General features: G+C 46.0%; 1 protein-coding gene across 1 annotated transcript in view; it reads left to right on the forward strand.

The window, feature by feature from the left end:
* Positions 1-25823, forward strand: part of LOC115100985 (acetyl-CoA carboxylase 2-like) — a 982255-nt gene that overhangs the window by 263035 nt on the left and 693397 nt on the right. Inside the window, 2 exon segments of the mRNA XM_029620121.1 lie at positions 2497-2647; positions 25158-25292. Coding sequence (XP_029475981.1) covers positions 2497-2647; positions 25158-25292 — 286 coding nt within the window.

Here is a 25823-nt window from a genome sequence, read left to right on the forward strand (position 1 = left end):
GAATTTTCAAATTAAAAGTCCCAATCAGACTATTATTCTCTTGTGTTTGCTGTTTTACTTCAATTATCGACTGAGCAATTGATTTTAAAGCAGTATCAATAGCTTTAAGTGCATACCAAACTTTCCCAAGTGTGATATCCTCCGGTTGCCCAATGTTAACTTTCACTGCAATGGATTCTGTATGGGACTCACCCATCTCCTGTTGTGTTGCCCCTTGCTGCATATTCTTTGCGATGGTATCAGCAATATGGGTCTGTTCTTCTCCTCTGTGACCCATTTCCAGTGCCACAAAGGATTCCTCTCCTCGTGGGATGCGCATTCCAACTCCTCTCATCCCAGGGCTCACCTGTACAGATTCCACAGACTCCCGTTGTAAATCGCCTAGGGCCGTCTCGGGCGGGGATTCTACAATGTGCGCTGGGTGCGTGGGCCTGGTCGGCTTGCCGGGGCTCAAGGTGACATCCGGGGTCATAGGGGAGCCTGCTCGTTCAAACTGCTCCCCTCCAGCGACCTGCCCAACTGACGTCCCGATTGCTCCAGCCAGGAAGCCCTCAATACGCGGCTGGTAAGGGTCCAGTACCGGGGAGCTTGTCGATGCTCCCTGGATTTTCCCCTTGTGTTTTGTATGGGGCATTTTCTATATATAAATTGTGAAAGGGAAAAACGCCATGGAACTCACTTCCCATGCGTCCTATCTGGCTGCCATCTTCCTCGGTGTCCCGCATCCTTCCCTTCCTAATAATTCCTAACATTCTGTTTGCTTTTTTGATCACCACAGTACATTGGGCCGCCGATTTCAATGTATTATCCACCATGACGCCTAGATCTCTTTCCTGGGTGGTAACTCCTATGATATATCCTAACATTGTGTAACTACAGCAAGAGTTATTTTTCCCTATATGCATCACTTTGCACTTGATCACGTTAAACTTCATCTGCCATTTGGAAGCCCAATCTTCTAGTCTCACAAGGTCCTCCTGCAATTTGTCACAATCCGCTTGAGATTTAACTACTCTACCATCCAATCCAACTGATTTGCCACTCTTTAGTTTGTCACTCTGGCCTACTACATCTTCCAGGTTCACAGTGATTTGGTTCATGTGTGAAGACTAAATCCTGATGTCCTAGGAGAACACCTGTACCAGGTAAGCAACTCTGCTTTCTCCATGGACAGCATGCAAACAACCACACAATCCCTCCCTCCTCCCTGGAAAGACTTGAGGAATACATGAACACTGCAGGACTCTGTACCTAAAGCTTTTAGAATAAACTGAGAATCTCCTCACGTCTGGAAGTTGGGTGGGAAGCTGCACGCATGCCCAGAAAAATCTTGAAGAACTGTCTGAGCCTTATCTATACCTAGCATGCCCGAACTCTATGCCAGATGCTGACATTCCCACTTGTGTGGCTGTTTGTTTGCGTGCTGTCCACAGAAAACACCTGTTACAGGCAAGAAACTTCTTTTTGTGCACAAATTGTTTTTTATGTGCATAACTGCCAGTATAGGATACCTGTAGAGTGAACTCCCATAGACTGACATTAACTCCAGAAAATTTACTCTATCTCTGACTAGGAGTTAAATTTCCAGCATTAAGATAACATGAGTTAAGCTAATGCACCTCTCTGCATTGGAGAGTAATAGCTAATGCCTCAATTAACATGGGATTTGAATGGGAAGACGCTAATATGTGACCATGTTTTTTGTGTGCTAAACTCCTATTATATTAGAAGTAAAGTTCTATGTAGAAAAACAAGCTCATAGCTGAGCGCACATTAATTTCAGAGCCCTAGTGCTTTATTTGCTTTTTTTTTTTTTTTAAACTTTTGGAGGTAGGGAGTAATGTCTGCTTCAAGGGCAAAGAAAACTTGGAAGCTGGGAAATGTTTGATTTGTACTTCATAGATGCAATTCAAAATTTCATGTGGAGGGAAGAGAGAAGCACGGGTCTTTTCCCGCCTTTATTGGATTAGTGTTGAGACCAGATAGAGGCATTTGTTTTTAAAGTTTTGTTTTTTTTACTTAGTTTTCCTTATTTGACATAATATAATGAACATTATATGACACTGTGAGCTTCTCAGGCTCTTTGTTGTATCTCAGCATGTGCCACATTGTTTTAATAAAACATTTATAAAACTGAAAAAACGGAGAATGCTTTTAAGGTATATAGATCTTTCTTGGATAAAACGGTTTACTAATCCTACAACTTGGATATGACATTTTATCTAGTGCTTGCAGAGATTCATAAAAATGGCCTGATTTACTAAGTTTTTTTTTTCATCCATAGATACAGAATTGGAGGGGGGCTGGAGGGAGGGAGCCTTAGTAAATCAGACCTATAGAAAGAGTTTTTCTCTCTTAGTACTGGGGCTCAATTGGGCAGTCAACTCTTAATATTTATCAATATAGCACCTCTTAATATTTATCAATATCCAGTATTCTTTCCCTGTACAAGGGCACTGTGCACCCAATGTGTCAGAAGGTTCTTCTTTCCTTTAGGTATCTGATCACAATAGGTAACAAAACCTGCGTTTTTGAAAAGGAGAAAGATCCAACTGTGCTCAGATCTCCCTCTGCTGGCAAACTGCTTCAGTATATGGTAGAAGATGGATCCCATGTCTTTGCTGGGCAATGTTTTGCAGAGATAGAGGTAAGGATATTTGCAGAAATATTGCAGATTATAAGAAGTTGTTTGTGCATTACTCCTGTGTATTGATTGCACAGAGTATGCCATACTAGTGGCATGTAGATGTCTTTGTGATGGGAAGGTATGACCAATAACGCTGTAAACCACTGCAGGCTATCTTTGCATGGACAATACAGAAATGAAGCTGACTGCATTACAATTTTCTTAAAAATAAAAAGAGGCATCTTTAAACATGCTTTGTAGGGTTTCCTGCTGTATCTTAAAAATAAAAAAAGGTACCCCAAAGTGGCAAGTTATCTATAACACAGGGCTTTCCAGACTTTTAGCAAATGTGACCCCAATTTAGCACTTAAAAATTTGCATGACCCCAGAGAACAAGTTAGCAGTCTCCATCCAATAGTTATTCCAGTCTCACCCTCCCTGCACTCCAGCTGATCCCCTCTTTCAACTTCTGTCCTTTCCATTGGATACTCTTAACCTCCAATCCCTCCAGAGGACCCTTCACTCCAGCAAAATCCTCCTTTCTCAACCTTCACCTCTCCAGCTAATCCTCTTATTTCTCCCATCTCCTCAGCTCATCCCTTCTAGCTCTTTTTGCATTCCTTTAGCTTATCCTCCCGTACCCCAAGCCCTTCTTCTAATCCCCAACTGATCCTTTGTAATTTCCTCCCTCACCCCTTCCCCTTTTCCCTTCTCTCTCATCCTCCATCATCCCTCTCTCCTCCTCTCCAAACCTAACACATTCCCCCAGCTAATCTCCTTTCACCCCTCAGTTCCTCTTACATCCTCCAGTTGACCACCTCCACCTGAACCAATCCTCAAACCTCCTTCTGCATTTGGATTCTCCCTTCAAACAGCCCGTCCTGTGTGTACCCAGATCAGACCAGACAAGCGGGTTTTGCATACCTATCAGCAGATGGAAACAGAGAATGAAAAGTTTTCAGACACTGCTACATAACCGAGAGTGCCACCTACAGTCCTTCAATATTTTTCTGCTTCCAGCAGATGGTAGAGGTGCAAACCTTACAGACTAGAGTTTTGTAAAAAAAAAAAAAAAAAAAGTTGGAGGAAGAGAGAAGATTCCTAACAGGAAGGCTCCCCAAGGTGTTAGGTTCCTTTGTGGGCTCTCCCTCGGGTAGAACAGGGCGAGCGGTGGGTTGGTGATCCCTGAGCTAGCTCAACCCTTGTAGATTGGGGGGGGGGGGGCAACAGCCAGGGGATCTGGTTCCCTCACTCCCTCTGCGTCCTCACCATCTTCAGCATCTCCTCCTGGCATACGGAGGCAGGGAAGTATTTCTTTTAGCTTTTCCTTGCTTGCCGTGGTCTTTTTTGGTGGTGGTTCCTTTAAAGAAAAAAAGAAGACAGTAGGGCTGGTGAGAAAGCTCTGTCAGATGCTGACTGGCCTGACTGCCGGGAGGCAGTGGAACCGCTGTTCATCCGATCACCAAGCTGGGGGCTTGGGGCAGCATTGGGAGCGTGCCACCGGCAGTTTCAGTGGCAGGGGCTATTTTTATGCCTGATTGCGCAGACATGCTGCCTTCCGCGGGTGCGGCATGAAACGGGTGCGTCTCAGCGCAACCGTGTTTTGCCTAGAGTGTGTCTCCTGAGGGATTGGGACCCTCGGGGCAGCCGGAGCATGAGGTTGGCTGGGCTGGGGTGGGGGGGTCGGAGGAGTCAGCAGTCATTTAGACTGCACATAGTGGAAGTCAGGTTGCTACATTAGAGCCTCAGGACTCCTCCCCCCCCCCCCCCCCCGCTCTTTCCTGCTGAGCAGTGTCCTGTTGGTGGCAGGGAAGAGGCTCAGGGGGATGTGGAGCAGCACTCCTCTTCTTTGGATCTGGAGGTATTTTCAACGGATTTTGTCCTACTTCTCCATAAGGCCTATTTGGCCAAGAAGGAAGACCCGGGTGACTAAGAAGCCTAGGGATCAGGCTGGATCAGGAGAGATCCTGTGGCTCATAGGGCTTGGACAATCTGCGGTGGAGGGAGACACAATGGATGACCCCGATCAGCTGCAAGAAAGACTGATGGATCCGGACAAGGACCTGGTTAGGTGGATCCAATGCAGGATTTGGACGATTTCCTGATTGCGGAAAGCAACCATGCTCGTGTGGTTAGGCTGTTCTGTAGGGCAGAGATGGGTCTGACAATTCCCCAGGTGTTGGATGAGTTGGGGATTAAGGTTATGCAGGAAGATCTGGACAATGAGGGGGTGAATCCATCCTGGAGGGGCTGTGGGGAACCCCATAAGGCTTTTCCGTTGCCCAAGAAGGTGAAGAAGTTGGTGGAGTGGGAGTCTCCCGAAGCGGGCCTGAAGATAGCCAGAGCTATAGCTAATTTGTATCCCTTGCTCGAACAGACCTTGGAATTGTGGAAGATTCCCAAAGTGGATGCAGCGGTGTCTGCGGTGACCAAGAAGAAGACAACAATCCCTGTGGCAGGTTTGGCCACTCTGAAAGATATCCAGGATCGGAAGCTGGAGATTCTGCTGAAGAGGCTGTTTGAGGTTTCATCTTTAAGCTTTCATGCTTAAAGATGAAGACTGCCATGCGGCAGTCTGCCCACTTGGAAGTGGGAGTGACCTATTTGGCAGATGCCCTGTACAACATGATCCGGACTTCCACCAGGAATATGGTCTCTGCAGTTGCAGCATGGAGACTTTTATGGCTGCGAAATCGGTCAGTGGATGTATGGTCTAAAGCCCAGCTGTCTAACCACCCTTTCAAGGACAAGCTGCTGTTTGGAGATGATCTGGAGCAACTCATTTATTTGAAGCAGCTGGGGGAGTCGAAGAGTAATAAATTACTTGAGGGCAAGAAAGCCACCAAGAAGACTTTTCACCTGTGAACTCGGTTCAGAGACACGAGTTTTCATTCCAGCAGGAACCTTTGCATATGTTGCAAAAGCAGAACTCGGGCAGGCAGCAGTCCTTTCAAGCCCAACAGACCTCTGTGGGACGGTGGTCCCCAGCTGGGAAGCGGAAGTAAGATTGGTCAATGAAGGCGGGCTGGTCCTCTCCTCTTCAGAGGCTATCGGAGGGAGGCTGACCCTTTATTACGAGGAGTGGACCAGGATCACATCGGACCAGTGGGTTCTAGAAGTGGTAATAGATGGCTACACCTTAGAATTTTCTCACCCGCTCAGGGAAGCCTTTGTAATCTTCTGGTGTGTCTCCCGACCCAAGCGGGAGGCGGTGCAGGATACTTTGCTGCGGCTGCAGCTCCTGCATGCCATTGTTACGATGCCCCTCAGTAGTGGGGGCAGGAATGGTACTCCATGTGTTTCATGGTTCCCAAGAAGGAGGGGAGTTTTCAGCCCATTCTCGATCTGCAGAAGTTCAATGCTGCCCTCAGGATGCCATGTTTTCAGATGGAGACACGCATGGTGATAGCAGCAGTACACAAAGGGGAGTTTTTGGTGTTGTTGGTCTTGATGGAGGCCTGCCTCCATATCCCCATTCAGGCTGAACACTGGACGTTTCTGAGGTTTATGGTTCTGGGGGAGCATTTCCAATTTTGGGTCCTTCCCTTTGGGTTAGTGACAGCGCCGCAGACTTTCACAAAGGTGATGGTGGTAGTTGCAGCAGCACTCAGGAGGGAAGGTATTCTGGTGTACCCATACCCAGACGATTGTCTCCTCTGGGAAGAGTCTGAAGTGGAGTGTTGTTGCACGGTTCAATGAGTCCTGCAGCTCCTAGATTCGTTGGGCTGGGTGACGAATCTGGCGAAGATTCATTTGGAGTTGACTCAGTCTTTGGAATATCTGGGGGTGTGCTTCAATACCTGGATAGGGAAGGTGTTTCTGACCGTAGAGAGAGTAGTCAAGTGCTTTTGTCTGCTGCGGCTTTCGGTTCCCAGAGTCTGGGATTATTAATGGTTCCTGGGTTCCATGGCTTCTATGCTGGAGTTAGTTTCATGGTCCTTTGCTCACATGCGTCCTCTGCAGGGGGCTTTGTTATCCCATTGGAATCTGTTTTCGGAGGACTGTCAGCTTCCTTTACTATTTCTGGAGGATGCCAGGTCCAGTCTCTCGTGGTAGCTGTCTCAGCACAATCTGGAGAAAGGGATGGATCTGGAAGTGCCTGACTGGGTGATGGTGACCACGAATGCAAGCCTCACAGGTTGGGGGGGGGAGGGATGATTAATCAAGGGAAATCAGCCCAGGCTCAGTGGTCACCAGAAGTGGCGTCCTGATTCATCAATTCTCTGGAAACCAGAGCAGTTTGCAAGGCTTTGCTGGTGTTTGACCCGCTCATTCAAGGGAAGTCTTTGCGAGTGTTCTCAGACAATGCAATGACGGTGACATACATCAGTCATCATGGCGGGAACGAAGAGTTGTCTGGTAGTGCTGGAGGTGCAAGAACTGTTTGGGCGGAGAGTTATCTGGTGGGAATAGCTGCTTCCCATGTGTCCTGAGTGGACAACGTGCAAGCGGATTATCTCAGCAGACAACATCGGATCTGGGGGAATGGGAGTTATCGGCAGAGGCCTTCGCCTTGGTTCAGGCAGGTGGGGCAGGCATTTGACCTCATGGCAACTCCAGGAAATGCAAAGATGGTTCAGTTTTTCAGTTGCAGGAGGAAGGTCGGTTCGGAGGGCATTGACACTCTTGTTTTCAGCCTTGGCCGTCAAATCTGTTACTGTATGTGTTTCTCCCATGACCTCTCATTAGTCGGGGGTTGCGTCGCATTGTGCTTCATCCGGAAAGGGTAATTCTGGTGGTGCCGAGTGGCTGCGTTGGCCGTGATTTGAGGTCCTGTTTTCATCTAGCGGTAGACTGTCCCGCTCGCTTGGCCCATCTGTCCCGTTCACTTGGTGGTTGTTGCAGGGACCCATATTTTCAGACTGGGCGGATTGCCTTTGTCTAGCAGCTTGGCTTTTGAGAAGTGACAGCTTCGCTTGAAGGGGTACTCCAAGCTTGTGATTATGACTTTGCTTCAGGCGAGGAGGCCGTCCACATTGTTGGCTTATGTCTAGATTTGGAGAGTGTTTGAATCGTGGTGCTTGCCGGACAAGGTGAAACCTTTAATGGTGGATGTTCCACAGGTTTTGGCCTTCTTGCAAAGCGGATTGGCCTATAATTTCCTTTGGGTTCAGGTGGAAGCCTTAGGGTCCCTTCAAGTTAGGCTTTAGAGAATACTGTTGGCATCTCATAATGTTATTTGTTATTAGTATTTATTCAATTTTCTCCAAGTTCATTTTCCTGTTCCATGTAAGACTCGCATGTTAAGTCACTCCAATGTTATATGTAAACCGAAATGATTAGCAACATTGTTGCTAGAATTTCGGTATATAAAAAAATGTTAAATAAATAAATAAATAAATCTCATCTGGATGTGGTTCGCTTCCTCAAGGGGCAAAGCATATGCTTCCTTCAGTCCAGAAGATTTGTCCAGTCTGGAATTTGGTTCTTCAGGTGCTGTGTGGTCCTCCCTTTGAACCAATTAGAAGGGCTTCTTTAAAGGATTTAATCCTGAAGATTGTTTTCTTGATGGCTATCTGCTCAGCTAGAAGGATATCTGAGTTGCAAGTACTGTCGTGCAGGGACTCTTTCCTGCACTTTTCGGAGGATGGGGTTTCATTTGCATACGGTTTCTTCCTTTTTGCCTAAGGTAGTTTCCTCTTCATCTTGATGGTTGAGCTACGGCTTTTCTGAATTTGTCACGGATGCTCCTATAGTGAGGGAGCTTCACTTGTTGGATGTGCGGTGGATTCTGTTGCAATATTTTAAGGTGACGAATGCCTTTTGGAAATTGGATCATCTGTTTGTCCTGTTTAGTGGAAACAGGAAGGGGAATAAGGCTTTCAAGGGCACGATGCAAAATGGTTGAAAGAGGCAATAACGTCTGTTTACATCTGTAAGGGTCAGTCTGTGCCTGATGAGTTGAGAGCACATTCCAGTGGGGCGCAGGCAACCTCTTGGGCGGATTGTCAGCTGATTTCTCTGAGGAAATTTGTCGGCCAGCAACATGGTCGTCTTTTCACACTTTTACCAAGCATTACCACTTGGATGTGCGGGCGCCAAAGGAGGCATCTTTTGGGGAAAGTGTTGCGCCTGTGTCTTTCGAGTTCCTGCCTAGCATAGAGGGGCTTGGGTACATCTTACTTGTCTGGACTGATCTGGGGTAGGTGCAGGAAAGGAAAATTGGTTCTTACTTGCTAATTTTTGTTCCTGTGGTACCACAGATCAGTCCAGAGCAGCGCTTCTCAACCGGTGTGTCGCCAAGCACCGGCAGGTGTGTCGCGTGCTCCTGGTCTCTCCCGCTGCTCTTCCTTCCCTGCTGCCGTTGCCGCCGGGCTATCAGCACGTTCAAGCCCAGTGGGAATGGCAGCGGCGCTAGAAGAAGCTCTGGCACCCGCGGCTGGCCTTTTCTTACCGCGCCTGCCCCCCCCGTGACCCGGAACAGGAAGTGATATGCGGTGCGCGGGAAGGAGAAAGGCCATGCCGCGTGGAAAAGTAGCAGCGGCAGCAGCAGCATCAGCCCCCGAACAATCAAAGTAGATGGTAATCGGGAAAGAAGACAGCAGCATGAGCCTCCCGCGGCCGATGGGATTCTTCTTTCTTGGCCTGCGGGGGCTGGAGGAGGAGGCTGCTGCAGTAACATTTGTGCTCGGGGGGGGGGGGGGGGGGGGGGAGAGAAAGAGAGAGAAACAGCCATGTGTGTAAGTGAGAGAATGTGTGTGTGATTGAGAGCCTGTGTGTAAGTTAGAGAATATATTTGATTGAGAGCATGTGTGTGATTGAGAGAAACTGGTCAGAGAGCTGATGTGTGTGTATATATGAGAGACAATGAAAGTGACTGCTCAGAGAGATGACTGATGTTTTTGTGAGTGTGTGAGAGAGAAAAAGCATGGAAGTGAGAAATTTGGGTATGTGAGAAAGCATGGGGAGTAAGAAGCCTGATTATCAGCTCGATCCAGTAAAGTCCGTGGGAGAGCGGACTAACGCCCGCTCTCCCGGCGCGCGCACCGGCCCCTCGCCGGTGCGCGCGATCCAGTATTTAAATTAGGCGACGCGGTGCAAACGAGGAAAAAAGAGGCGCTAGGGACACTAGCGCGTCCCTAGCGCCTCCTTTTGGCCTGGAGCGGCGGCTGTCAGCGGGTTTGACAGCCGACGCTCAATTTTGCCGGCGTCGGTTCTCGAGCCCGCTGACAGCCACGGGCTCGGAAACCGGACGCCGGCAAAATTGAGCGTCCGGTTTTCGGCCCGACAGCCGCGGGCCGAATTCAAAATTTTTTATTTTTTTTGTTTACTTTTGGGGACCTCCAACTTAATATCGCTATGATATTAAGTCGGAGGGTGCACAGAAAAGCAGTTTTTACTGCTTTTCTGTGCACTTCCCTGGCGCCGGAAGAAATTAGTGCCGACCTTTGGGCGGCGCTAATTTCTTAGAGTAAAATGTGCGGCTTGGCTGCACATTTTACTTACTGGATCGCTCAGGAATACCTAATAGGGCCATCAACATGCATTTGCATGTTGAGGGCGCTATTAGGTGCCGCGGGTGGGCCGCGTGTTTTCCTCCCCTTACTGAATAAGGGGTAAGGGAAAACACGCGTCCAGAGCAGGGTGACAGTGCGCTCCGACGGAGCACACTTTACTGGATCGACCTGTATGTGAGAGAGAGCATGGGAGTGGGAAGCCTGTGTGTGTGTGTGTGTGTGTGTGTGTGCGCGCATGAGAGAGAGACTGGTCGGTAAGGTGACGGTGTGTGTGAGAGAAAGAGACTGGTGTGTGTGAATGTGAGAGAAAGAACGTGATTCAGGGAATGAGAAGCCTGTGCATGTGGAGAGCGAGTATGGAAATGAGAGAGAGACTGGTGTGTTTGTGTGTAAGTGTAACAGAGAGAGTGATTATGGGAATGAGAAGCCTGTGCATGTGAAGAAAGTGAGCATGGGAGTGAGAAACCTGGGTGTGTGAGACACAGCATGGGAGAGAGAAGCCTGTATATCTGAAAGAGAACATGGGAGTGGGAAGCCTGTGTGTGTGTGTGTATGCATGCATGCATGAGAGAGATCAGGTGACTGGTGTGTGTGTGTGTGTGTGTGAGAGAGAGAGAGAGAAAGAAAGTGATTATGGGAATGAAAAGCCTGTGCATGTAGATAGAACAAACATGGGAGTGAGAGACTGGTGTGTGTGTGTGGTGTGAGACAGAGAAAGTGATTATGAGAGTGAGAAGCCCGTATATGTAAGTAGAACATGGGAGTGGAAAGCCTGTGTGTGTGTATGGCATGAGAGAAACTGTTCAGGAAGGTGACTGGTGTATGTGTCAAAGACTGTTTGGGAAATGATTGGTGTGTGAGAGACAGAAACTGATCATGGGGGCATGACTGGTATGGTGTGTGTGTGAGAGACATGGGCCCTAAGGAAGAGGACCATGAGTATAGAGCTTAGCCACTACTGCTGCTTCTGTTGTGTGCTACGGCCTGCATGGAAGAGGAGTAGGAGAGCTGCTGGAGGGGGTAAATAAAGGTGGCTTTTTAAGTTTATTTTTCTTGATTGACTTCCATTTTAATTATTTAATATTATGTGATGTGTCTGCTTTTTTAAAATATTTTATTGGTGTTTGGAGAATTTTTATAGTTTTTATGAGTTTTTAATTGTTGGATGTTATTCTGTTCATAGCTGTTTTGAAACATTTATTCTGCTTATTAGTATAGTTTTACAATTATTTCTTTGTGGGGATCTATAGCAGCTTGGCTTGTTCTGTTTTCCTAATAGGAGGTGTATTGGTTTTTAGGGCCTGATTTAATATTTGTAGTGTTGCCTTTTCATAGATAGGGTTGCTCCTGTTTGAATATATTCCATAATACAGGTGTAACTGTGTGTGGATTAGTTTATGTGCATTACTACAGATCCTGGGAGTATGTTAGGTTGGTTCTGTGTCTGTTACCGAGATGAGGTATTTTACTAGCATCAGTCTTGTATCACTTATTTGTTGTATTTTCTCAAGAGGACATACATTGGTGGTAAACTGCTGTCTTTTCATAAGTAGGGCTATTGAGCCTGGAACTGAGATGACACCAGAACATCTTTTTTGTAGGGTGAGTTGTATGGGGAATGTCGTAATTCTGCTTTACATCCATTATTGTGGGTCAAGGGGGGTCCCGTGGATGCAAACTGTACTTTTACATCTAGCCCCGTGAAGATCATGGGTCAGTGTGTCATGCATGTGAGAACCTCTGTCAGGTGTGTCCTGACAGAAAAAAGGTTGAGAACCACTGGTCCAGAGAACCGTCTCCTTCTGTCGAAAGACTTCCTTGCTTCTGGATGTTGCTGAAATGGTATAATACATATGCAGATTTATTAGACATGTACATAGTTTAACATGTTCTTTATTTTGAGACCAGAGGGCCTAGTTTTATATAGAAACATAGAAATGACGGCAGAAAAAAGAACAATCGGACCATCCAGTCTGCCCAGCAAGCTCCCACACTTATTTTCCCATACGTATCTGTTTCACCAACCACCAATTTCAGGGCCCTTGTTGGTAACTGTTTGATTCAAATTTCCTGCCATCCCCTGCCATCGATGCAGATAGTAATGTTGGAGTTGCATCAAAGGTGCGCATAAGGCTTAATGGTTAAGGATAGTAACCGCTGCATCAAGCAAGTTACCCCGATGCTTGTTTACCCAGACTGCACAGATCATTGCCTTGTTGGATGTTGTCTTAATGTAAATATATAGAAACATAGAAATGTCGGCAGAAGACCACCAAATGGTCCATCCAGTCTGCCCAGCAAGCTTCCACACTTATTTTTTTCTCATACTTATCTGTTACTCTTGGCCCTTATTAGTAACTTTTTGGTTTAGTTACCTTCCACCCCCACCATTGATATAGAGAGCAGTGCTGGAGCTGCATCTAAGTGAAGTATCAAGCTTAATTGGTTAGGGGTAGTAACCACCGCAATAAGCAGGCTACTCCCACTCTTATTTGTTTACCCAGCCTGTGCAATTCAGTCCTTGTTGGTTGTTGTCTGAATATAAATCCTCTTTTCTTCATCCCCCCCTGTCGTTGAAGGAGTGAGCTGCGCTGGATATGTATCAGGCTTAATTGATTCGGGGTAGTAACCGCCGTATTAAGCAAGCTACCCCCCACGCTTATTTGTTACCCCGATTGTGAAGTTCAGTCCTTGTTGGTTGTTGTCTGAATGCAAATCCTATTTTCCATATTTCCCCTTGTCGTAGAAGCAGAGAGCAATGTTGGAGTTGCATTAACCTTGCGAAGGCTTATTGAGTAAGGGTAGTAATCACCATGTAGTAGCCTCCACTTCAGTAATCCACCCCCATGGCTCTTCACTTCATTCCCATCCTCTAGCCTTTATGGATCCACAGTGTTTATCCCATGACCCTTTGAAATCCTTCACAGTTTTAGTCTTCACCACTTCCTCCGGAAGGGCATTCCAGGCATCCACCACCCTCTCTGTGAAGAAATACTTCCTGACATTGGTTCTGAGTCTTCCTCCCTGGAGCTTCAAGTTGTGGCCCCCTAGTTCTACTGATTTTTTTCCAACGGAAAAGGTTTGTTGTTGACCATGGATCATTAAAACCTTTCAAGTATCTGAAAGTCTGTATCATATCACCCCTGCTCCTCCTGTCCCCCAAGGTATACATATTTAGGTTCTTCAATCTCTCCTTATAAGTCATTTTATGAAGACCATCCACCTTTTTGGTCGCCCTTCTCTGGACTGCCTCCATCCTGTCCCTGTCTCTTTGGAGATACGGTCTCCAGAAATGAACATAGTACTCCAGGTGAGGCCTCACCAAGGCCCTGTACAAGCGGATCATCACTTCCTTTCTCTTACTAGATATTCCTCTCTGTATGCAGCCCAGCATTCTTCTGGCTTTAGCTATCGCCTTGTCACATTGATTCGCTGACTAGATCGTTAGACACTATCACCCCAAGGTCTCTCTCCTGCTCCATGCACATCAGCCCTTCACCCCCCATCAAATACATTTCTTTTGGATTTCCACACCCCATATGCATGACTCTGCACTTCTTGGCATTGAATCTCAGCTGCCTTTTTCTTCGACCACTCTTCCCGCTTTCCTTAAATCCCATCTTATTCTCTCCATGCCTTCCTTCTGTTGCATATCTTAGGTATCATCCTCAAAAAGACAAACCTTACCTTCTATCCCGTCCGCAATGTTGCTCACAAAGATATTGAACAGGACCGGTCCCAACCACCGATCCTTGCGGCACTCCACTTAACACCGCTCTCTCTTCAGAGTAAATTCCATTTACCATCACACATTGTCTTCTGTCCATCAACCAGTTTGCAATCCAGGCCACCACCTCAGCACTCACTCCTAAGCTTCTCATTTTATTCACAAGCCTCCTGTGCGGGACCATATCAAAAGTTTTGCTGAAATCCAAGTAGATGACATCGAGCGCTCTTCCTCGATCTAATTCCTTAGTCACCCAATCAAAAAAGTCAATCAGATTTGTCTGACAGGACCTTCCCCTGGTGAATCCATGCTGCCTCTGGTCCAGCAATTCTTCTGACTGTAGATAGTTCACTATTCTTTCTTTCAGCAGTGACTCCATTACTTTTCCTACCACCGAGGAGAGGCTAACCGGCCTGTAGTTTCCAGCCTCCTCTCTGCTCCCGCTCTTGTGAAGCGGGACCACCACCACTCTTCTCCAATCACTCGGCACCACTCCCGTTTCTAGGGATCTATTGAACAGATCACACAGCAGACCCGCCAGCACATCTCTGAGCTCCCTCAGTATCCTGGGATGAACCTCATCAGGCCCCCATGGCTTTATCCACTTTCAGTTTTTCTAGCTCTTTCCATACATTCTCTTCTGTAAACAGAGTTACATCTACTTCACTCCCCTCCAGTTTCTTGTTATCTAGCAATGGTCCTCCTTCAGGGTCCTCTTTAGTGAACACCGAACTGAAGTATTTGTTTAATATTTCTGCCATTTCTTCATCTCTCTCCACATATTGATCCTTTTCACCTTTCAATTTCACTATACTACTTTGAACTTTTTCTCCTTTCTCTGATGTATCTGAAAAATGTTTTGTCACCCTCGCTTTACCTCTTGGCAATCCTTTCTTCCGCTTGACTTTTTGCCGTCTTGATTACTTTCTTCGTCTCCCTCAGTTCCACCAGATATTCTTCCTTGTGCTCCTCCCTTTGGGATCCTTTATATTTCTTGAACGCTGTTCTTTTAGCTTTTATTTTGTTAACCACCTCCTTTGAGTACCAGATAGGTTTCATTTTTCTCTTTGCTTTTCTTTACTTTTCTAACATATAGATTAGTTGCCTTGGTTATTGCTCCTTTTAGTTTGGCCCACTGTTGTTCCACCTCTCATGTTCTCCCAGCCTTCTAGTTTGTCCTCCAGGTACTTCTCCATTTCATCAAAGTCTGTGTTTTTGAACTGCAAAACTCGGGTCTTCGTGCTTCTTCTCTGTATCCTGTTTGTGATATTAAACCATACCGTTTGATGATCACTGGTGCTGAGGTTGGCACCCACCTGGACATTAGAGACATTATCCCAGGACAAGCAGGATGCTAGTCCTCACATATGGGTGACATGAGTAATGGAGCCCTATGTACGGAAAACTTCTTTAAAAGTTTCTATGAAACTTTTGAATGGCACCGGAGTGCCTATGAGCATGCCCAGCATGCTATGATATTCCCTGCCACAGGGGTCTCTCTTCAGTCTTCTTTTTTTCCGCGAAGCCATTAGCATCGCGGTTAATAGGAGTCTTGAGGTGATTTTCACCTTGTACTAAAATTTATCAAAATTGTTTGACCGCAGGGGTTTTTTCAATTATTACCAGGGGTAACTTTTTTGGTTATCGATTCCGGCTGGGAGCGATAATTTTTGGGGGTTTTTGCCGTCGACGGCCGTCTGGCGCCATGGCCTCCGGCTTCAAAAGTGCCCAAATTGCACAAGAACAATGTCTATTACTGACCCGCATTTTGAATGTGTTCTTGGCCTAGGCAAAGACCACGATATTCAAAAGTGCAAATCTTGTGCTGAAATGACCAGTAAAGGTCGTCGTCTGAGGGCTGAGAAAATGGAACAACTTTTTTCCATTCAGCTCCTTCCACGGGCATCGACTTCAGCGCAGTCCTCTCCAACGGCTTCCGTTCGTCAGCTTCTACTTAGAAAAAACAACCAGAGGCGGGAGATGCCTCGGCCTCTTCCCAGTCGATATCCTCAAAAGCATCGATTTCGGGTAGCGATAAGCAGAAGGAGAAGCATCGCCATCGGAGGCGACAAGATACGATGACCGAAGAGACGTCCACAGGTACGGCCTCTCTGGCTAAGAAAGCCCGAACGGAGAAAGAGGCTCCAAGGCCTACTGAAAGGCGTTTCCCACCGATATTGGTGCCGGGTTCCGAACCTCCTCAGGGCTCTGAGGAGGTGTCGGCATCGCCTCCACCGCCTCCCTCCACAGCTGCTCTGTTTTCACCAGCTGCGCGAGAGGAACTTGACTCCCTGATACGTCAAGCGGTGCAACAAGCGCTACGTGAGGCGATTTCACCATCGATGCCGGTGCCATCCCCATCGATGCCGATGCCATCACCATCCATGCCGGTGCCTTCACCATCGACGCCCATTCCATCGATTCCGAGGTCACCGACGATGCCAGCGGAACCGGAGTCTATTCCTTTCCCGGTAAAGTCACCGATGCTGCACACATCGCCACCGATTCCTTCCTCGGTGCCAGCGACACCAGCGCCGGTTCCTCCTAAGGATGTCACCGTGCTACATCCAGTCCTTAACAAACTGGACTCACTTTTGGATATCCTTACGAAGCAGATGCCTCGGGACCCAGTACCAGTACCGTGTGAAGTACCAAGCTGTTTACCATTGGACTCAGACCCAGGCCCCTCAGGAGTACCACGACCTACTAGGCCTCGCTCGCCGACTCCATTGTATCCTCAAGAACCACATCAGAATACAGGAGACACCACCTCTGATTTTACTTCGGACGAAGAGATATTTTCAAATCCTTCTCCTCCAATAGACCATAGAAAATCTCCACCGGAAGACCTCTCATTTACTAACTTTGTTAGGGAAATGGCGGAGACTATACCTTTCGCAATCCAAACGGAGGTAGATGAGCGACAAAAGACTTTGGAGGTCCTCCAATTTGTGGACCCTCCCAAAGAACTATTGGCAATCCCGGTGCATGAGGTATTCCAAGATTTACAGCACAGAATATGGGAACACCCAAGTTCTGTATCATCCGTGAACAAGAGGGCTGACGCCACTTATCTGGTACAACCTGCTCCAGGATTCCAGAGATCTCAATTGCCTCATCAATCAGTGGTGGTTGAATCTGCGCAAAAGAAGGCAAAAAGGCAAAAGTTTCATGCTTCCCTACCACCTGGGAAAGAAAGCAGATTCCTGGACAACCTAGGGAAAAAGATATTTCAGGGTTCTATGCTGGTCTCAAGGATTGCTTCTTACCAGCTCTATATGAATCAATACCAGCGAAACCTATGGAAACAGGTTCAGGAGCTCTCGCTTTCCCTTCCAGAGCAGTTTCAGGAATCACTACAAAATGTTGTACACAAGGGCCTTGACTCGGGCAAGCATGAAGTTCGAGCAACTTATGATTGCTATGAAACAGCAGCACGCTTGTCAGCATCCGGCATAGCTGCCAGAAGGTGGGCATGGCTGAAGGCCTCTGATCTTCGTCCAGAGGTTCAGGAGCATTTATCGGACCTGCCTTGTCTAGGGGATAACCTCTTTGGGGAGAAGATTAAGGAAGCGGTGGCAACCTTACGTGACCACACCGAGACCTTAAAGCAATTATCCTCTCAAACTCAGGATACTCACACTTCTTCCAAGAAGTATCCCAGACGGGACACTCGCCGACCATACTACCGTCCACGTCGATACTATCCCCCAGCAGGTAGACCAAGGGCTAACCGCCCAACACAACGCCAACAACCTAGGCAGAGGCCAGCAAGACCTCAGCCACCTCCACAAACCACAACTACTTCTGGTTTCTGAACAGCACCAGAGAGCAGCAGCCAGTCCAACCCATTCCCAGAAACACCAGTAGGAGGCCGCATACAGTACTTCCACAACTATTGGACCTCCATTACCACCGACCAGTGGGTGTTATCCATCACCACTCACGGTTACAGACTGGATTTCCTAACTCTCCCAACAGAAAATCCACCATTGCCATCTTCGACAATAAATCAACATTCCATAATTCTTCACACAGAATTATCCACCCTTTTGAGAGCCAGGGCCATAGAACCAGTCCCTGGGCCTCAAAAAGGCAGAGGATTCTACTCCAGATATTTCCTCATTCCAAAGAAAACAGGAGGCCTACGTCCTATTCTAGACCTCAGAAATCTCAACAAATTTCTCAAAAAAGAAAAGTTCAGAATGGTGTCCCTAGGCACCATTCTTCCTCTTCTTCAAAGGGGAGATTGGCTCTGCTCTCTGGATCTTCAAGATGCGTACGCTCACATTCCCATTTATCCTCCTCATCGCCAGTACCTGCGATTTCGAGTACTGAATCAACATTTCCAATACAGAGTGCTACCGTTCGGCCTTGCATCTGCACCAAGAGTGTTCTCAAAATGCATGGCTGTCGCAGTGGCACACCTCCACAAGCAGAGAGTGCATGTGTTCCCTTATCTGGACGATTGGCTCATCAAGAGTCCATCGAAAGAAGGAGCTCTCACTTCTCTTGAGCTCACCATCCAAGTGCTGCACTCCTTGGGATTTCTAATCAACTACCAAAAATCCCATCTGTCACCAACTCATCTCATACAGTTCATAGGTGCGGAACTGAATACTACATTAGCAATGGCTTTTCTTCCAAAAGACCGTGCTCAAACATTTGTCCGGTTGACTCACGATCTTCGCAACCACACCCAAGTTACAGCTCACCAGTGCCTCATTCTTCTAGGGCACATGGCTTCCACGGTTCACGTAACTCCCATGGCCAGATTAACCATGCGACTACTACAATGGACACTGAAAACTCAGTGGATTCAAGCCACTCAGCAACTGTCCGCGCCCGTTTGTGTAACTCCAGAACTCAGATCTGCATTTCTCTGGTGGACATCAATGAACAACCTGCTCAAAGGCCTACCTTTCCAGCAGCCGATTCCACAAGTGACTTTGACTACAGATGCATCCACCTTAGGGTGGGGAGCACACATTGGTCATCTAAAGACACAGGGCAAGTGGACAAAACTCGAAGCTTCTTTTCAAATAAACTTCCTAGAGCTGCGAGCTATACATTATGCGCTGCATGCGTTCAAGGACTGCCTATCACACAGGACTGTTCTGATCCAAACGGATAACACAGTAGCCATGTGGTACATCAACAAACAAGGGGGGACAGGTTCTTATCTCCTTTGTCAGGAAGCAGCACAGATTTGGGACTGGGCCCTACTACACTCGGTTTTTCTACGGGCCACCTACCTAGCAGGCATCCACAACACAGTAGCGGATCGCCTCAGTCGTCAGTTCCAACCACACGAATGGTCCTTGGATCCAACAATAGCATTCAAAATCTTCCAACGCTGGGGTCAACCGACGATAGATCTCTTTGCATCCCAGCTCAACTACAATGTGAACAATTACTGCTCTTGCCTCCGGCAGCGCAACAGCCTACCAAAGGACGCATTTGCTCGCCCTTGGAATGCAGGCCTGTTATTCGCGTATCCACCAATACCACTCATAACCAAAACACTAGTGAAGCTACAACAGGACAAAGGGACCATGATACTCATAGCCCCATATTGGCCTCGACAAGTATGGTTCCCCATACTGCTAGATCTATCAGTCAAGGATCCTATTCGTCTAGGAGTAGCTCCCAGTCTCATAACTCAGGAACAGGGTCAGTTGCGCCATCCCAACCTTCAATCCCTGTCCCTGACAGCATGGATGTTGAAAGCTTGATCTTACGACCTCTCAACCTTCCATCCGCTATATCTCAAGTGCTGATAGCTTCCCGTAAACCTTCCACTAGAAAGAATTATTCCTACAAATGGAAACGGTTTACTCTGTGGTGCACTCAGAAAGATTTGGATCCTTTCACTTGCCCCACTACCTCACTACTAGATTACCTGTACCATCTCTCAGACTCTGGTCTTAAGACATCATCTGTAAGGGTACATTTAAGTGCAATCTCAGCTTATCATAATAAGTTGGGAGATGCATCGATCTCCACGCAGCCTCTCGTCAGTAAATTCATGAGAGGCCTAACTCACATTAAACCTCCAGTTCATTCCCCAAGCATACAATGGGATCTGAACGTAGTACTCACTAGACTTATGCGTTCTCCTTTTGAACCCATAAGTACCTGTGACCTTAAATACCTTACTTGGAAAACGGTATTTCTCATAGCCATCACTTCGGCCAGAAGGGTCAGTGAATTACAAGCACTAGTCACATACGAACCCTTTACAAAGTTCATACATGACAGGGTAGTCCTCCGGACACATCCAAAGTTCCTTCCTAAGATTGTCACGGAATTTCACTTAAATTAATCAATAGTTTTACCTACATTCTTTCCTAGGCCTCATTCCCACCAAGGTGAAAGAGCCCTACATACGTTGGACTGTAAGCGTGCGCTCTCCTTCTATTTGAACCGCACTACAGCCCAAAGAAAATCCAGTCAGCTTTTTGTATCCTATGATCCAAACAAACCAGGCAAAACAGTGCGTAAGCATACTCTGTCAAAATGGCTAGCAGATTGCATTCAATTTTGTTATGAAAAAGCAGGCCTTACTCTTCAAGGGCGAGTAAACGCACACTCAGTCAGAGCAATGTCAGCCTCAGTAGCACACCTTCACTCTGTGCCTATTCTGGACATTTGTAAAGCAGCAACATGGAGTTCTCTTCACACCTTTGCAGCTCACTACTGCTTAGACAAGGAAGGAAGACAAGATTCAGCATATGGACAATCCGTCTTAAAGAACTTGTTTCCAGTATAATCCCAACTCCTTCTACATCCAACCTCCTGTGATTTCGGCTGATTCATTTCAACAACAATACCTCACGGTTACTTCAGCACAAAATGACTCAGCCTCTAGCTTGCTATTCACCCATATGTGAGGACTAGCATCCTGCTTGTCCTGGGATAAAGCAAAATTGCTTACCTTGTAATAGGTGTTATCCCAGGACAGCAGGATGTAGTCCTCACGAAACCCACCCGCCACCCCGCGGAGTTGGGTCCGATACGTTTTATTATTTTATTTTTGGCTAACGCTTATTGCTACAAAACAAGACTGAAGAGAGACCCCTGTGGCAGGGAATATCATAGCATGCTCAGTAGGCACTCCGGTGCCATTCAAAAGTTTCATAGAAACTTTTAAAGAAGTTTTCCGTACATAGGGCTCCATTACTCATGTCACCCATATGTGAGGACTACATCCTGCTGTCCTGGGATAACACCTATTACAAGGTAAGCAATTTTGCTTTATCTCCATTAGTGAGCACTAAATCTAGTATAGCTCCCTCCATCATGGGTTCCATTACCAATTGTTTGAACAGAGACCCTTGCAGGGCATCCACTATCTCTCTACTACTGTTAGATTTTGCAGAAGGGATTCTCCAGTCTACATCCAGCAGATTAAAATCTCCAACAATCACCACTTCTCCCTTCTTTCCCATCTTTTGGATGTCTTCAACCAGATCTCTGTCAAGCTCTTCCATTTGATTTGGAGGCTTGTAAACTACTCCAATAAAAATGGATGCAAGATTAGATATTACCAGAAAGAGAGTGTTCTCCGTAGCGGGACCCTCCCTCTGCAACTCTTTACCAAATCCTCTTCGCTTATTATCAAATCCACTTCATTTCAAAAAATCTCTGAAAACATATCTTTTTCAACTTGCATTTAATATTCCACCAACTCATTTAACCTCCACCACTCAACCCTCTTCCACCCTCTTCATCACCCTCCAGATGATTCATTTTATTTAAAACAGATTCCCCCCCCTCGTCTAGAGAATTTTTATAGTTACCTTCCTTTCCACCCCCCTCTTTCCCCCCTCCCCCCCTCTATGGCACAGCTTCTTTATAATAAGATTTTTGTTAAGATTAGCTACCTAGTTGGCTATATACCAATTTATGTATTTTATTTTTCTAATTTATTTTAATTTCATTTATTTTTATACATTTGTAAACTGTTTTGACAAAATTTATTTTTAAAAACGGTATATAAATACTTTTAAATAAATAAATACATCTTTTTTAGGTCTGCCCATAGTGCTTCTTCTTTGCCCCATCTTCCTTGCAGCTCAGTTGCTTGGATATTGTTTCTGACATAAAGAGCCACTCCTCCTCCTTTCCAGTCCACTCTGTCCTTCCTTAACAAGTTATAGCCCGGTATTGCCGTGTCCCAATCATGAGATTCCATGAACCACGCTTCCGTGACAGCAACAACGTCCAAGTCCGCCTCCACCATTAAGGGCTTGCCAGATCTGGGATTTTTATGCCCAAACATGAGCATTTTGTGCTCATAGCTTCCAGCTTTTTTCGTCAGGTTACTACTACTTTATTGGACTCCTTTGTGACTGACTTAGTGAGTTTTTATCCGCTTCATCCCACTTCATCACCCTTTTCCATTTGCCTTAATATTTGGGGGGTGACATTCTAATTTCTTTCTGCCACCCCTGACGTATAGTTTAAATGCCTTATGACATGGGATTTGAATTTATCTCTTAGGATCCTTTTTCCTGCCACAGACAGATGTAAGCATCTTTGTCAAAGAGCTTTTTACTGTTCCATACATGGCCACAGCCCCCAATAAATCCAAATCTTTGTCCTTACACCAGGATTTCAGCCATGCTTTGAATTTATTAATATGACTTAGCCTCTCTTTCCCTTTCCATGAACATGAACTTCTGAAAAGTCTATGGTTGTCGCCATGTGGCTATCTGCTTGCTAGAAACTGGAAATCTCTCTCTACCTCTTGGATGCTGTTTCTAGCAAGGTCATTGGTTCCCAGATGGATGATTATATCAACTTTAGAGTCTTTGCTTTCTTCTTTGATCACTTTGACTATTTTGAATAGCATTTTCTGCTGGCCAATGATCCTGGGAGACTTATAACTGTAGTGTTTTCCTCTAAAAGAATTCCCAAATTAGTGCCTCTGATGACAGTCACCTAGCACAATGAGCTTTTTCCTTTGGTTATTGATTGTATTGATTGTATTTTGGAATTTCTGTATGCATTGGGTTTCCTCTTTCTCTTTTCAGATACCATTTCAATCTCTTCCACAAGAGTTTCATCATTATGTAGTTGAGAGAAGTGTTTTGAACTTGTCACTAGAGAGCATGTGTTTTCCGCATCACCCGTCTTACTCTACCAGAGCCCACAGTAATCCATTGATTTTTGGGTTCCTTAATGCTCTGTGGTAAGTGGTGGGGTAGACATGTGGGCGGCACTATTGTGGTAGAATGGGTGTCTGTGGGTAACAGGACTTAAATAGTTAACACTTGGTGAAGGTTGTCCTCAGGACCCCTGTATCTGCAATTGAGTTTCAAAAGACCCTCCCCCAGATTGGCTTGCTAAGTTAAACTTTTTTACTTAGCTGGTGACAAGAAGCTTTAGTTCTTCCTGTCTCCTGGCTTATCACAGCAGACTAAGGACCTGATAGACCCCTGCTAGGATCAGAGTCTCCTGCCCCCAATCTAATTCCAGCAAGACACTTTCTGGAAACTTTTTCTTTTGCCTTAAATGAAGCCCACAGCAAATTTATGCACCAATATCAATATCTAGACAAAGAGGAGTTTAGTGGCAGCTATTTACAAATAAAGAGAGATTTTAGTGACAGCAGTATCTAATTAAATCTAGAGGTATTTTTTCTTTGACTTTTATAAAACCCCAACAAATTAATACAGCAATGTTAATATCTAGAAAAAGGAGAGATTAATAATAGCATTTCCCAGAGAACAATATAACACAGCAGCCCTCTAGAACTAGTACAAATTAATAAACAGTTTTTTCTTAACTGGACACTGAAACTTCAGCACTTCCTGTCTCTTGGCTCTAGGGGGCTGTTCCAGGTTCAGACCATACATACTGGCATTCTGCCCAGGGACTCTGACCTGGGGGGCTAATCTCACTGAGGTCTACACTGAGGGCTACCTGAGAGGCTTACCCAATATAAACACACAATTACTGGGATTTACCTGAGGCTTGAACCCAGGAGCTTATTCCCTATACAAAGAGTCACACACAAACTTTGATTCAGTACATCCTAGTTCCAGGTACTTAGGAAGTAAGTTTATTTGGTGCAATAGAAGGATAGAACAAATAAAATCAGATCATACAGAAGAAGTAATGGTAAAAAGGTTTCAAAGTTTCCAAAGGATCAGCCTGTGCTATCATGTCCAGGAGCCACTCTCCCCTCTCTCTCTCTCCTTATACACCAAAAATGCTTGTGAAAGCAGTGATGTTGCCCTCTTATGATTTCTTATCAAACCTTAGGCAGCTGTGTGGCCTTCATCTTCTCTCTCAGGCTTAGTATGTTAATAACAACTGCTTTCTCATCATAGACCCTAGTGGAATAACTAAATAAACAGACTCTTGCCTGTTCGTAACATTTCACAGTGCAAGACAGTAAATAGACGTTCACTCAGAGGTGGCCTGTGGCCTTCAGGCTAGTCTGTGTCTGGGTGAAAACTCTGAATCCATGTGGCCTACCCTCTATATACATTCTCAGCAAAGTAGCAAAAAAATTGACTCCAACAGGGTCTCCACTTTGAGTCTCTGCGCTTGCCCATCATTTATTGGGATTTGTTAAGTTAGACATCTTGGCTTGGGTACAGTTCAGTACTGAGGGACTGCAGGTGGCACTCTCGGTTATGTAGCAGTGCCTGAAAAGTTTTCATTCTCTGCCTCCATCTGCTGGTAGGAATGCAAAACCACTTGTCTAGGCTGATCTGTGTACTACAGGAACAAAAATTAGCATTTAAGAACCAATTTTCCTATCCTTCAAACATCCCCCTGACCAGGGTCAGCAGCAGCATTTTCCTTTGTGTCCTGGGCCAAAGGGTAGATGACAACTGGTTGAAAGAGAGGACAGACTGATGATGGGGCAACATTTTTCTCTTGGGTAGGTTCAATAATTATTGAGGAGAGAGGAACCATGGCAGTTTCCACCAACCCATGCACCTCAACCTTCCCTTCCCCTCATGGCTGGTCGCTGATGATGATCTGCAAACAGCAACAGTTGCAAGCTCCCAGGCTCTGCAGCAGCCCCAATCCCTCCTCATGCAGGGCTTCCTGTTACCACAGAAACTTGTGCAAGCACAGTGCCACTGGGGGACCCCGTGAGCACATGCTGGCTCATGGGCTCCATATTGACTTCCACTACTAATGTTGCTACTGCTTGCACCTAATAAAAACAAACAAACCTGAAGAGTGCTGCTGTTTGAGGCACTTGTGACCCTACTGAAGGTTTTGTGATCCCGATCCACAGTTTGGGAAGTCTTGCTTTATAGTGGTTTCTATTTTCTCTGTTTATGCTAGCTGCCATCCACTTTCCTTTCCTTGTAATTAGGTCATGAAGATGGTGATGACTCTGAATGTGCAAGAATGTGGCTTTATACATTACGTGAAGAGGCCGGGGGCCGTATTGGAGACAGGTTGTGTAATAGCCACACTAGACCTAGATGATCCCACCAAACTCCACCCAGTAAGTAGAATGAGTACTGTGAGTGCGTACAACCTTGTGTCTCTGGAGACAAGCAGACATTCAGTTGCACACAGGTCTTGAGACTTGCCATCAGCTGTCTTCACAGCTGTTACAGGTAAGTAACTTTACTTTCTCTAAAGATCATATGCATGGGTCATGTGACTGTGAATGTTCCTGATCTGTCTGGGGATATACATGGTCATGTGACTGGTGATCTGCTCCCTTCAGAGAACACCTGTCACAGGTAAACAACTTTGCTTTAATTTTATTGATATTCATTGAAGGATAATGCTGGACAGCAGCATGCTTTAGAGAGATAGGTGGTGAATTCTTTGGGGCATGTAAATAGCTTGCTGTATTGTTCTGTATGATTGATGTATTTTTATAAATGTGTTCTCTCCTTTAACATGATATTATGAAGGGTGTGCTGTTGTGTCCGTTTTGGGATATCTGTTCCATATACTGTGGAAGTAATCCGGCACATGGTTACTAATTAAGTGCTCCCTTTAATTTTTGTTGACAGCTAGCTAG

The sequence above is a fragment of the Rhinatrema bivittatum genome, chromosome 11, assembly GCF_901001135.1.
Source record: "Rhinatrema bivittatum chromosome 11, aRhiBiv1.1, whole genome shotgun sequence".
In the NCBI taxonomy this organism is placed as follows: Eukaryota; Metazoa; Chordata; class Amphibia; order Gymnophiona; family Rhinatrematidae; genus Rhinatrema; species Rhinatrema bivittatum.